General features: G+C 40.2%; 2 protein-coding genes across 2 annotated transcripts; one reads left to right on the plus strand and one right to left on the minus strand.

The window, feature by feature from the left end:
* Positions 1 to 246: 246 nt before the first annotated feature.
* On the minus strand, positions 247 to 2973 carry taf12 (TAF12 RNA polymerase II, TATA box binding protein (TBP)-associated factor). The gene is made up of 6 exons (XM_072393881.1): positions 2812 to 2973; positions 1960 to 2183; positions 1714 to 1791; positions 1331 to 1445; positions 763 to 851; positions 247 to 589 (listed from the first exon to the last, which is right to left on the minus strand). Exons 2-6 carry the CDS (start codon positions 2035 to 2037, stop codon positions 554 to 556), a joined length of 396 nt encoding a protein of 131 aa, XP_072249982.1. The 5' UTR covers positions 2038 to 2183; positions 2812 to 2973; the 3' UTR covers positions 247 to 553.
* Positions 2974 to 4085: 1112 nt separating this feature from the next.
* Positions 4086 to 12533, plus strand: LOC140316160 (uncharacterized). The gene is made up of 7 exons (XM_072393882.1): positions 4086 to 4213; positions 4777 to 4898; positions 5250 to 5466; positions 6518 to 6663; positions 8694 to 8838; positions 10548 to 10692; positions 11774 to 12533. The coding sequence occupies exons 1-7, from the start codon at positions 4162 to 4164 to the stop codon at positions 11859 to 11861; spliced, it is 915 nt and encodes a 304-aa protein (XP_072249983.1). The 5' UTR covers positions 4086 to 4161; the 3' UTR covers positions 11862 to 12533.
* Positions 12534 to 14440: the final 1907 nt, after the last annotated feature.

Below are 14440 nucleotides of genomic sequence, written 5' to 3' on the forward strand. Positions count from 1 at the left end.
TCCAGTAAGTTATGTTAAAGCACATGCATTTCTAAAACTAAAGACACAATTTCATGTGCATTTCATGTGTTTGCAGTAGAAATCAAGTGGCTACACTGGGGAGTTCCTCTATGCTTGACATGCATCTCCTGTTAGCAAGATGACACCAAAGATGGTTTAGAGGTCGGCTGAAGAGTCAGCAGCATTCATATGTCCATGCTTAGGAGTATGAAAAGGCAAGCCAGACACTGCAGTGGCCACAATCCATAAGAAGTATTCCAGTAAATGTTTATTGACAAAACTGCAATGGAATTCTGCCAGACTTAGCTTTGTGGCAACAAAACAGAATGAAACATACAAATACCATTTTGTGCGACAATTCTGGCAAAACAGTCAAAGTTAGTTAGACATGACAATTTAACACTATTTAATGTCTAAAGAAAAACACCCCTCACCATTAGAACTTCTTTTCTGCATTAGTCAAAAAAAACAAAAACCCAAAACATCTGAAAAACAACAACAAAAAAAAAACATGAAAACACACAGCGTGGGTACAACATAACATCTCCTCGTGCTACTTTTTGGTTGTCTTGCGGATCAGCGCCATTCTCTGAAACAAAGAGAAATGCAAACAGTAAGGCCCGGTTCATGTTTGCTGTACTTTCAAACCAAACCAAATCAATGACAAATATGTAGGAAGAGTTGGACTTTTTTTTTTTCCCACCCGTATCAACTCTATTTACACACTATCAATAGGTAGAGACAAGGCTGGGCATTGCTCACCTGTTTGTGAGCCTCTGTGGTGCACGCCTTCTTGAATGGCCGGATCTCGTCTGAGCCGTAACCAGGAATCCACATGTTCCACTGGCGCTCTAAGAGAAGCAATGCGAAACACCAGCAGGACACAGGCTGTAACTCCCCAGGACTTCCAAAACACATTCATCAACTTCAAACACTTCATGGATGTAGAATCACATTTGCTTTCGAGGCTATTTCATTCCCTTGCAAGTAAGTTGGACCATCAGAAAAAAGTCACACTCCTGAGATCTAATTTCCGCCTCATTTCCATAATCTGTTTTCATGTGACTGTCTCGACTCCTCGAACTCTGTGACATTCTGTGTGGACTTTAAACAGACCACAGTGGTAGAAAACGGTTACCCTATGAGTTATTTGACTGTCATGTAAATCTAAACACTACTACAGTACAATTCACATGAAACCTGACATTTGTTTTATATATACACATATATATATATATATATTTTTTTTCTTCTTCTAAATCTTAAAGTAAAACTAACTTGTGAAAATGTATATAGTATCAATCTTGCCAAAAGACCAATAGAAACCTACCTAGATGTAACTGAACATCCTTAACCTCCAACGTATTGGATTTGCGATGGCGTGCCAGCTGACAGGCTGCGGTCACAACACTTTCTATGAAGTCATCTGCAATTTGAAGCAGCATCTGAAAAGAGACAAGCATTTTCACAACCACTCTACAATAGAGCAACCTATCACAACTGCAGGAAACACCCTCATCGTTTCAGCTGTTCACACCGTTTAACGTGCAGTCAGCCTTTCACAGAGAATTTCCAAATGATGGGCATGTCAGGAGCAACATTAACTATGTCACAGAGCAACACGATGTTTATTCTATTCATATCGCAGCTATTTGCGTTTTGGAATAATCTCGGTGCAACATTCATAATACAGTTTTACAGCCATTAACAGACCTCTTCAACATCCTCATCCAGCTGCTCATTTGGGTCGATCTCTCTCACCAGGTCCTGCAGCTTCTTCTTACTGAGCACCTGGAGGGAAAGAACCATTTGGTTACAAAAACAACACATCACTAAATTTGCTTGTCCTAGTAGTGACAAATCAGATTAATTTTAAAATACTTAATCCAAACAACACAGTTTGAACTTTTCCAGGCAGACCAAAATTAGCAAATTAAACTAAAATAAAACTAAACTGACCTGAGTTCCTTCTGGACTGCTTCTGCCCGCAGGGCCCGAGGGCAGACCCTTCACTATTATTGGGTTGCTGTTAGCCATGCTGGTGGCCGCAGGCTAAGAAGAAATACTCTGTTGTTTATCAGGTGGCAAAACTATGGTGGCACCGATGTGTTTCTACCAGTTCTGAGGCAGTCCTGGGCGCAGGTGTGATGGATTACTTCACTTCAGGGACCTCGACGTTAAATCTGAAGTAGAGTTAAGTTAATATCAATACCACAGAGATAATAACTAGAAAACCTAATTTAAACGGATAAAAGCCTTTAACAAATGTTTTATGGTCAAATTACTCTCAATGTTTGCTTGCTGCGGACGTTTTAATCTCTTTTAATTACAAGCAGCGAAACACATTCTATTTCGTTTTCAAAACAAAATCGTAATTCTCATTTACATCATAAATAGTAAATAAGAACAATGTAATGCTGGCCCAATAGTTTTTAAGTTTAACACCTATTACTCATAACTTTATTTTCATTATTTGTATCATAGCAAACGATTCAACAGTGTTCTTAAACAAATATAGGGAACTTAGCTCTGAAACAACGCTTTAGCTCAACAGATGATCAACCGTGTCCAGCTAAGTAACACTACTAGCACAAAATAATGATGCCAAAAAGGTACCAACTGAGGAGCTCAGTATTTGTGTGCAATAAAGCAGACAAGTATAACACCGACAAAGACAAATCTATACGTGTGCTAAAAACAACGGTTACCAAGCAGTGACGTTAGCTCCATGAGCTAACATTAGCAGCTAATCTGACGGCACCGTGCTGTTTACGCTTCATTCTCAGAATGCCCGTTAATTTGCCAACTTACCACGTTATCTAAACACTATCTGTCCATGTCTGATTATCACATCGACGACAGTATGAGCATTTCAGATAAAAGGGACCCGTAGTTTCCCTTTACGCTGCCCAAAAAATAGAGAGACTATTTGTCAGTACTTCCGCTTTAACTTGGATTAATTTCCTGTTGGACTGCGGCCTCTACTTTGCCACCTGCTGGATATTTTGTTGAATTTCAACAACAAATCAAATCGATGGGCGTTTTTTTAATACTAAATATCGTACACTGAAAGCAGTTTTCAATGACGCAGTGAACAAATAGAAATGCAAAAGAAATATGGCCTATATGAAAACTCGATAACAAAATCGCATGAATAATAGCACATAAACACGACTTTTTCTTTTTTTCTTTTCTTGAGAGGTAATCGTACAGGCAAATGCAGTAAATTTCAAATTCTTAAACATAGACTTCTCTTATAACGTAACCTTAAATGCAACAAGCTATCAAGGAATCGGAAGGAGACATGTGTAATATGTATGTGTGTGTTTTAACAACAAAAAAGGGTTTAATTTCATCGATGATGACACTGAAATTCTTATAATAATGGACACATGTTTACAGGTGGAGACCCTTCCTTGTAAATTAAAAAGATTCACTTTATTTGTTGATCGAAAAGATCCCTTAAAGTTCAGAGCAGGTGTGCATCAGCTGGATGCGGAAATACATTAAAATGTATCTGAGTAGTTTAAAGAAGACTCAACTTGACCAGATGACTTAGCCAGTCTATGTCAGCGTATTAGGCCAAAACAGCATCCCGACTCTTCTTCATTTCTTAACCGCGAATTAATGAAAGGTCAGGGCAAATGAAGCGTAAAGTGTTTGCTTGTTAGGCTTCACATATCAAGCCAATACATTGCACAACACCACTACAACATGTCTCGATTGGCTTCAAATTTCGTTTAACATCCACAGAAAAACCCCTTACTTTAACAAAAACCTCGAACAGAAAAACATGATAGGCGCTGTTCCGCTTAGATACAAATGACGCACTGGGAATAAATCTGATTATTGGACCAGCGGCAGCAGCGTTACTGTAATACTTTTGGCGTCAATGCTTATCAGCAAAAAAGGAGTCATAAATCCATATAAGTTTGGTAAGAGTTTGCCCATTCAGCCTTATTTATTTTCGGTTATAAAGTGAAATACACAGATATGTGCTATTAGAGTTTCAAAACTATTTTGAACACGCTTCCTGAAAAGAAAAATGAAAGCCACACCTACACTCTGTTATAGATAAACACAGGAAACTTTCATTTCAGTTTAGAAGCTACGCAGGACTTCACGAGGTTTCATCAAATACTGAAAAGGTTTTCCACAGCCATGAATGCACTTCTGGTTGTTGCAGTGGTCGCCCTGATTAATTCCTGTTATGGTAAATATGTTTATATTACTCAGGGACTGTTGTCCTATCGTCTCTAAGGACTTGATGTTATTTTCTTCTCTGCAAATGAGATATTGGTTTATTCCAGAAATACATTCTTGCTGCCCCTGGGTTTTGTGTGGTCTTTGCTTGTCTATTTGTGTGCCTGCTTGTGTGTCTGAGTTGATGTGTTCTCTAGAGGAAACACTTTGTTTTCTCTTCTGTCACTCTGACTGGTTTCCCCTGGTGGTTACATCACTGACAAAAACAGGAAACACTGGTAGAATTATCTGGAGACTGGTGATAAGAAAATCAAACAATTCAATATTTTATGTATACTGAGGTCAGCCTATTATTCAGTTCATCTTTGAGCAAAATTAAGTACTTGTTGCTGGTCGTGTTGCTGAAAGTTTCACCAGGAGCCAGAGACAAATGTCAGCAGAAGGGAGAGGTTGTTTTGAAAGTGTTGCCCAGATGCTTGATATTTGGTGTCAACATGGCCTCACCCCTGAGCTCCAGTTGTCCATTCATGATTTGATCAATAACCAGCATCTGTTATGTCTGTCCACTTGCAGGAACTTTGATCATTAACGGGCCAACTGAGCCAGTTCTTGAGGGAGAGTCGGTCACACTGGAATGTCTGTACACCGACTCTGACCTCAACATCAGCCAGGTCCACTTTGAGTATTTCTCTAAGGTGAGCTCAGGGAATTGAGTGGGTGGGTGTGAGAGGGCAGCAGTGGAGCTTTGAAAAAGTTTAAGACATGCACCATTATGTGACCTATGCTGTGTAGTTATACAGGCAGAATTTGCTGTTTTAAAAAAATCATATGAAAACGTTTGTGTGCTAAGGTAATTAATAACCTTGACTGTGTATTGGACTATTGGACCAGTATTGGAAGTTCTGTGAACACAATGACATCTTATGACATACCTGCCCTCGCATGTGTAGTTCACTGCTGTATTTAAATATCATAAATGTTTGACCTGGGGAATTTTATAAAAAATCTGTAAGCCTTCAGATATAATCACTTTCTTTCTGTACCAGTACATGCAGAGTTGGAGTCCTTTTTGGGAGAGATCTTGGTGGGGAGGTCGGTGCTTGCCGTTTTACACGCCATTTGTCAACCAGGATGGAGAGAAAGCACTTCTGTATATCTTCCATCCAACAAGGTTCTCCGGGGTGCCCTTCCGTTGTGTTTCAGACGCTGAAAATGTGACTGAGCCGGACAACTCCTCCCAGCCCCTGACCTTCAAAGTGCATTGTAAGTGCCTGGGTTGATGTGGGCCGGGGCTGTATTGGAGCGGTCTGTAGAACAATAACTTTCTGTATCTTCATTTTGACAGATAATTAAACCATAGAGTTTAATGTTATGTGTGTACTGCAGTAGTTGAACAAACCACTGGAAAAATCTGACAGTAAGCTAGAAAAACGTTTGATGCAAATAAATTACGTAATTTCTGAGTTTCAACAGGGAACTGTGTAGCAAACTGAGCGTACTATCTAACAAAGAGGGAAGCAAAATAGTTTTCGTTTGATGACTAAATTGAAAGAGTCTGAAAGTCATTTCCTCATACTTTCAACCAGCAGGAGGTAAAGACAATCTTCCAAAATCTGTAGACACACCTTTATTCACAGTGAGGGTTAGAAAAACATGTTAATTATTAATAATACTAGACATATTGTATCTATGGAATGCTGCTGCAGAGAGTACACATAAAACAACAACAAGCAATAGAGATTCAATGCAAATACTTTTACCCTCTGCTCTGTTCACACAAAGACTCACTCCCCCAGTTAAGGCTCCAGCTTGAAGCTGCACTACCTTTGTGGAATAGTTGTCATCACTGGTCAGCTTTACAGTGTCCTCTCCCTTCTCAGTGGCTATAATATCGACCGTAATGCTGGTGGATAGGCTCCTCAGCCTCATGGGAGAAATCAATAAGAGGAAAAGATTAGAATGAACTATAGGACTGAAGGAAACAGAGGTGGAGAGAAGCCATGAGGTGGATGGACATGGGCTATATATCGAGAGGAAGAGAAAATGAGCCATTACTCACAACACTGGCTCTCTAAAGACATTGATAAGATGAAGCCTATCATCATTACAATTGATTGCTTGGTACAGTTTGTACCAATCATGTGTAAGCCTGTACGCTCAAGTATACTTAAAAGATCTGAGTTGTTTACCAGATGCTACCACTTCAAACATGTTTAGTCACGTCCCAAATGCTTGGAGAGGTTACCCCAGGATGCACTGAATTATTTGCTTCATTAATGCCTGATCATGCTTTCTTGTCAACACTGTGTTTTAGATATGGGACAGCCTTCACTGTCTATGGAGGGCTACAGCAGCTACCTGGAGGTCCCAAAGGAGCTGAATGTGCGACTTGGAGATGACGTGGTTGTGAAGTGCTCTGCCAGCTCTTCAGAGGAGCCAAACTACTACTGGCAGAAGGAGGTAAGAAAACCGATGCTATGCTCACAGTGGCAGAGTCCTGATTATGTTTTTGGAAACTTGACAGTCTCTCTTCTTCTTCTTCTCTCTGTGACCTCTTTCTTTTTTTCCCCATCCTTACCAGATCTCTGTCGGCCTCTTGGCTTTGTTCATGGATTCTATTAATTGTCTCTTTTCCTCTAACACAAATATCTCTGTTTCTTTCCATGACTTTCTCAAGCCTCCTCATTCCCCTTGCCTGTTGTATCCCCATCTCCTCCACAAAAGGAGTGCTGTGTTTAAGTGACCGGTTGGCTTAGGCTCCCCTCTCACTGGGGATTGCACCTTGCCTACTTACAGAGGATTAATAGTTTAATGAGGTCTAGACAAGAACCAGTCAACCTGAAAACAATTATGTGGATAGATTTCTAATGATTCTTTTCAGTGTTTGGTTAACTGGCATTGAATAATTCAACTATGCTCTTCACTGAGCTAAGAAACCACTGCTGAATGGAAATTAAGAAGTCTTAGTTTAAAATGCCAGTGTGACAACTGGCATGAAGAACAAAAACTTGATAATTTGATGATACATTTTGGCCTTGTGGTCACAAATTGGTATTACACTCTCGGGTGTCAAAATGCCTACGATCAGCACTAAGCAGGTGATGGAAACCATGTAGATGTAACTTGGAAGATGTCCTGGGAAAAGGCAGATGTACTGCTAAGTTTCATCTTTTTGTTTTTCCTCTTGATAAATTGGCTCTGGGTTAATATGCTTGTTAAAGGGTCACTGTTAATCCGGGTTTTAAATGGGCTTACAAGTCCAAATCCAATTCAGTGGACTTGTCATGGCGATAATGCTGTTTGTCCTCCATATGATAGTATTCAGAGCTTTAGTTTTTTTTCACTATTCTCAACTATGCAGAGCTGTGACTTTTAATTAAAATTAATAATTGTCATCAATATAGCTGACTGATTCACTTTATTTATTTAAATCTCAAGAGCTCGGACAGAAACTCATTCAAAGCGATAAAATGTTTATATTTTCAGTTTGGTTATTTTTTTCTATTTATTCATGTGTGCTTGTAAGAAGCCCACTCCATGTTAGACAGGATGAGAGGCAGAAAGTGGCATCAGAGTGACTCAGTTTGACAGACAGCCGCCGTGAGTGCTTTGGCCCTCGGTAATGACAGCAGGACAGAGGCAGAAACGGCCTACTGCTTGGGAGCCAGTGGATTTGCATACAAAATGCTGCTTTGGCCAGACCTGGCCTTTATGGGAAATCCTCTTAATTCAGATCCATTCAAATTGAAATGGACTTTCTTGGCAGGAACTGCAGCTCCCAAGAGCCAAATCATTTGCATGGTGTAATGTTTTCTCTTTATTTTTGTTGTTTTTTCTTTTTTTTTACCCCCTCCTCCACATTAATTTGTTTTCCAATCCTTGTGTATCCTATTATTTGTTTCTTCCCATGTTGGGTTCTGTCTCATAATGGTGCTGCTATTTCTGTGTCAACAATTCATCCTGCTCCCAAACCATCTCATTATGTGTTGTGTTAACTGTGCATTCTTGCGACACCATTCTTTGCGGATGATGGTACTATCTGGATTATTGACTTGTGTCGATGTGTGTTCATTTATGGGACTGATGCTCAGGTAAATGTACTTTAAATGGGACTGTTGGACTGCTTCATGAGGGTCACACAAGAGCTGATATTCTTGTTTCCTTGCGTTGTTTATGTCCATTAATCTGTCTTTCTGCTTCTCCTTTACTTGTTTTAATTCACCTTGTACCATTGTCCCTCTGTGCACAGATCATCAGAAATAATTGTCCTGCTCAGTTTCTATCTCTTTTCTTTTTTTCCACACTGTTTGTGTGTGATCTCCCCGTGTTTCTTTCCCTCTGTTTCTCCCCTTCTTCAACCAACATAATATCTTCTCCATTCATATTTATTTATTTGCATTATTCAATTCCTGTAGGACTTTAAACAGCCTAACCGATAAAACATTTTGTGTCCACTCTTTTACGCTCTTGCATCCATTTCTACCTCTCAGGGTAGTGACTGGCTCCTGCCTTCCTCTACGTTGACGCTGAAGAAGGTGAGTGAGTTGGAAGAAGGACAGTACACCTGCCTGGCCAATCATCCTTCTGTGGAGTCACTCAACAAGAAGCGCACCATCAGCATCACTGTACTTCCTGGTAAGAGAAGACTTCACCCTTACAAGGCCTGTTTTCCTTTGTACTGACTGAACCTGGAGAAGCTTAACACCACTTCCTTCTTCCAAAAAATGTTTTAGGTTTTCTTTGTAACTTTAGGGGAAATTCATTCATCAACCTCCTCCAAAGAAAAGAAACAAAGAAAAGGATCTATTTCCTTTTTTATCAGCCACTCAAATGTCACAATAAAGGTCAGGCATGTGGTTGCGATTACATCATGAGGTGCATACGCACAAGTTATCAGTGTGCAACCTTTATTGCCCGAAACTTATGGGAGATAGAAGAACATTGAGATTTGATATCAAAGTAAGAAAAAGAGGGGATGCCTCAACCAAGATAGGAAGACATTTCTCAAAACACCTCACGCACAGGAGGTGAAAAATGAAATTACATCTAAAATGTCAAACATGTAGGGCAATCATTGCAGAGGGCAAAATACATATTAGATATCATAATAAATGGCAGAGCTGCATTAACTTTAAAGGATAAGATGGTAATTATAGGATTTAAAAGAAGCGAAGGTTATACCCGACCTTTAATGTCTTCAGTTTTGACAGAATATCAAGTAAATGTTAGCGCACTCTAGTGGGTATTTCATGTTATCTTAAGTTATTTCATTTTCTTCCTTCTCAGTCCTTTGAGATTTACAAACATCTGGGATTTCGAAGATTATCCAAACATAAATTACATTATAGTAGATAATAAAAATATGATGGAGGAGCAGGCATCTGCACTTTGAGATGAATATCTACAAAATGACAGTTTTTCTGAATCTGTATGACTGACAAATTGTCTTATCCTTCTAATGTAATGATTGGTGACCAAAAAATGTGATGATTGGATTAAAGTCCAGCGATATTTTTATTACATCCTTGTAGCTTATCAAGTTTACAGCACTTCATCTGTATGCATCATTCTTAACACTAACCTGTAAGATGACTATAGTGTCAACTTTCCTGCAGTCATTAAATGTGTTCAGTCAGTGCTAAACTCATAAGTTTTTTTATGTTAACAATCAAAATTATACAACCTCTAGGAATGCAGAAGTGTATTCGATCTGTTAGGGCTGTCTTTTTACTGCTGCAATTGACTCATTGGCCACTGTGCTCCACAGTGTCTTGCGCGTCTTCTGTCAAAGACATTTATTAATTAAAAATTGAATCATTTCTATATACTGAAATCATGCTTGAGGGAACGGTGAGAAACCACTACATACCTCTGCTGCTGCTTTGACTTTTGCTCTACATTAGCTGCACAAACCTTAAGCAAACATTCCTAGAGCAAACCTGTGTGACTCCAGCAGCCCAGAAATCCTCTTAACATACTGTTTTCGTGAGAAAAACAAAGCCTGTGCTTGCCGCTGCTTCAAATTTACTTAACTTTAATTTTTTATAGGGTTTGCTTTATCCACAGCTCTAAACACTGGGCCACAAAATCCCCCTTTTCAAACATTATATGTAAATTGAAAATCCGTGCACATGAAAGGGATAATCATCCGTTTTTTTAAATTTTAACAGGCTGAATTCTCGAAGGCCAGTGTTGAGGAAAGAATTATGACTCATCTGAACTTTAGCCACTTTTTCTCTTACAAACAAACATGAGGCTGCCTGAAGATGCTTTGCCTGGAGGCGGTAAGCTCTGCAGATTTGGATTCTATGTGATACACATCTCACTTCACGTCTGTCCCACAGAGGATGCCCCCTGGTATGTGACGACTAATGGCAGACTCTGGTTGATGACCTCCGCAGCGGCTGTAGCTCTGTTTGCGTTCATCCTCTCCGTGAGTGTATTCGTGTGCCGCAGGGCCAAGCGGATCAGGACCAGCAAGGGGCCCATGTAAGGAGCCATTGTTTGTTATTTTTCATAATAAGTTGCTTTACATGTGTTTGCCACTCAGCCACTTACAGAACAAGAGCACCATTCAGCCCACAGTAATGTGGCCAGATGCGCCTGCAGGAAGAAGGGAAAGATTTTAATTATATATAACAGCCTGAGATCAACGAGATTAATGCAGCTGCTGTCTGCTTACCAAAACTATTCGTGGCTAACTTTTCCAAATCCCCCTCACTGGTTAGGGCCTATAAAATGACTTTGGTCAATGACATCTTCAATCATGTTCAAAACCTGATGGATAACGTCCCTTTGAATGCCAGTGAATGTGTGTGTTTGTTTATCCACATTCACCCTCCTATTTTCTCTTACTCACTCCCCTGCTCTTCTCCTCCTCATCCACTGACTTTATATTATAGATATGGCCATTACCACAATATTTCATTCTGTCTCATGGGATAGAACCAAGGCCATTTCACTTAGAGTTTGCGCTTGGTATTTGCCAGTGTGCACCTTCGTTTGTACTTCACTGTATGAACGTTGATGCAACCAATATGTTCATGTGCACAGACTAGTGTCTGTGTTTGAAAAGGCATTATGCAAACAGAATATTAAAAGATATCTCGGCAGGTCTGACTCTCCTGACCTTGTTCTTGACTTCTTTAATGCTCCCTACTCTCCATTGTGTTTCCATGCTTAACTGCATGTAAAAAATACATCAGCTTAATGTGTCAGGTAAAAAATTTTGTGAAGTATGTAACGTATATAAAAAGGCTGCAGCAAGTGTAAGGAAAGAAGGGAAACTCATTAATCCTGTTAGCAGACAGTCTGTTAAAAAGCCCATTTGTGGTGGTACAGAAAAAAAAAAGATTGATCCTGATAGATGTGTGCCTCCATCAGTATACAAGTATGTGTGTACAAGGAAATACAGATAGCTAAAGAAAGGATAATAGACTTTCATTCTTACAGCCAGGTATGCCTCCAGAGCTCGGTTCAAGCCTATAATTTCCTCACTTATACTTTTAGAGTGTCTACCGCGAGATCGATACGCTGATAATCATTCCCCTCTGTCTTTCCCTTTCTCCAGCGATGACCACTCTCAGAAGAAGCCCATCTACAAAACAAGCGTGGAGTCCCTTCCCTCCACCTGTGGAGACAAACAACCCCTGGTGTGACTGTATTGGCAGGTGGAGGGATGAGAATGGGGGGGAACAGAAGGAGCGAGAGATGAGAAAGATGGAGCGGGTGGCCAGAAAATGAGGGAGATACATAAGGCAGGAGCGTAGAAAGAGAGTAGGGCGGCAAATAGGGATATTAGAAGATTGCGTGGAGAGCAAAATCGAAATCAGTAACAAGCTAGGTGTAAGAAAAAAAAAAAAAGCTGAAGGGCAAATGATTGCTTTAGAGATGCCGAAGCAGCTTTGCTTGTGGGTGTAGGCTGCAGTTATGCGTCTTGGACAAAAAGGTGGGCAATTTTCTTTTCGTTTACTCTGCAGCGTGATAAACGATGAGCTATATTCTAAGCAAACTGATGATGAAGGATCTTGTGTACTTGTAGGAGCTGTGAAAACTCAATATACAATTCCGCATTTCAGATGCAGACATAATAGCTCAGCTATTAAAAATGAACCATTAAATTAACCACTTGGGTGATAGGACAAGGTCTTACTTTGTTGATTAGCTTCTCTTTCAATGTTTTTTTCTCTCCAAAGCAGAACCAGCTCAAAGTATTTGAAAGGGTTTTTAGAATCCGTTTACTGTGGCAGCACTCAAGCTTCTTGCACTGTTATACTGTACTTTGGATTTATTTGAGATGAAATGGCTTTTAAAAATTATTATTCACTCTCTCATAGTGTGTCATTGATTTTGTTCCATTTTAAAAGAGGTTGGGGAGTATTGACAATGTGCTGAAAGGCAGACATGCATGCTCGCATGGCCGCGCATCTTCTCAATCCAGTGTCATGTCAGGTTTGCTTCAGCTTGTTTATTAACCTTCCTCTTCAGTCTGAAAGACCTTACCCTGAGGGATTGATCTCTACTTAAAGTTCTGCAGTGTTGTCTCCTTTTCCCGATCTACCAATAAGCACAAAATTCGTCTTCAGTCAGTTTGGCTTAACTCGCATGGAGTCGGATTTTCACATTTCGACTCAAACTTTAAACATTTCCCATTCATTCCATTAGCAGGCAGGTTAGCTGCTGCTAGTTTTGCTTGAAATAAAGTAGATTTACTCCCCTCCCGTCCACCCAACCTAAAAAAATAACCATCACATACGACAGCTTCATCTTTTTAATTTTCTCCTCTGTTGCCTTGTAACCCTTAACGGCGTGCCGCACCACCATCACTTATTACCACAACCGTGCTCATGACGCTGAGAATTTCATTACGCCTGTCTGTTGAAGTTATGCTGGATTTTATGTGGTTTTATTATCGGTGTGTGGTTGACCGTAGGCCGCTGTTAATAACGACCAAAGCGGCAGTTTAACAATGACACTCCATTAACTGGTGCATGCACCACGGAGCACAGCCTAGATAATGTTATTAAACTGATTATTCAAGCCCCCTGTACAGCTGCTGCGGCCATCCTTTGTCAAGTGTATTACAGACTTCTTGTATTTCTATCCAACTCTGCAAACTTCTACTTACTTTTCGACTCAGGGAGACTCAAAACAAAAGGACTTAAAAAGAAAAATACTGAATTCAAAATGCCCTCCTGCATGTTAAATCCCAGTGAGCTCTACTGTGTTTTGGCCTTTGACTCAGTCATGAGTGAAACACTGAGTGCTCCTTAGTTGTCTTTGGTTCCGGGGCTTCAGCTCGATGGCCACAAACAACAGTATTATGTATAAGAAGTTTCACAAAGTAGAGCTGACCCTGAGGTGCACATCTCTGGTTGGAAGACAAAAGAAGTTTAGTATACAATAACATTTTGACCTCAACTATTCTTCATAGTGAAACCATAGGACAACATCCTCCGTTGATGCAGGGCATGTGGAGAGAATGCAAAATGCTCAAAATGTTTTGTCTGGCAGACAGGCTTCTAACAAGATGAGGATGCTGATTTGTAGCTATAAAGTCAGGCAGCTCCTCACTTATGTCAGCAGTTAGTCTGGCAAACAAACTTTGTGGCAGCACACAGGGCACAACCCTTTATGTAAAAGTAAGTTATACCAGACATGACACTTCAATGACTAAAGCATTGCAGTGCCACACATTTGTTACTGCATGTCATTGCCTACTGCTGTTCTTGTCACGGTCACTTGGTCCTGTGTGTGCATCATGCATATGTTGTGTCAAATGGCTGAAAATGAAGGAGTGGAGTTCGCCGGAGAAGCAGGTGTTTTCCCCTCATTACTTCCTGACAATGTCCCATCTGGTGCGGGGAGCTGCTGCCACTGACTCCCTGCCAACCCAGGAACAAACACTCGCAGAGGCTGACAGGGAAAAATGGGATGGGTTGGGATTTGGGAAATGAGTGGGGCAGATATCCATGGCAAAACAACGAGATTATAACGTGTCGATAAATAAAACCCAATGAGAGGGAGGAACTTTAGCTTAGATTTTATGCTCTCTCATAGATCCTTTGGTAGAGGTCAAATATGTGAGCTCAGATCAATTTTAAAGAAGAGTAGAAATATTAATATTAATATAAATGCATTGCTTTGATGCGTTGCTGCTTGTTGGAACTTTTGTGACAGATGAGAGGCCAAAGCAGATCTGAGAACCATTACGTGACAGTCCCTCTATTACCTGAGG

This window comes from Leuresthes tenuis, unplaced genomic scaffold, assembly GCF_036924035.1.
Source record: "Leuresthes tenuis unplaced genomic scaffold, fLeuTen1.0.hap1 SCAF_10, whole genome shotgun sequence".
Classification (NCBI taxonomy): Eukaryota; Metazoa; Chordata; class Actinopteri; order Atheriniformes; family Atherinopsidae; genus Leuresthes; species Leuresthes tenuis.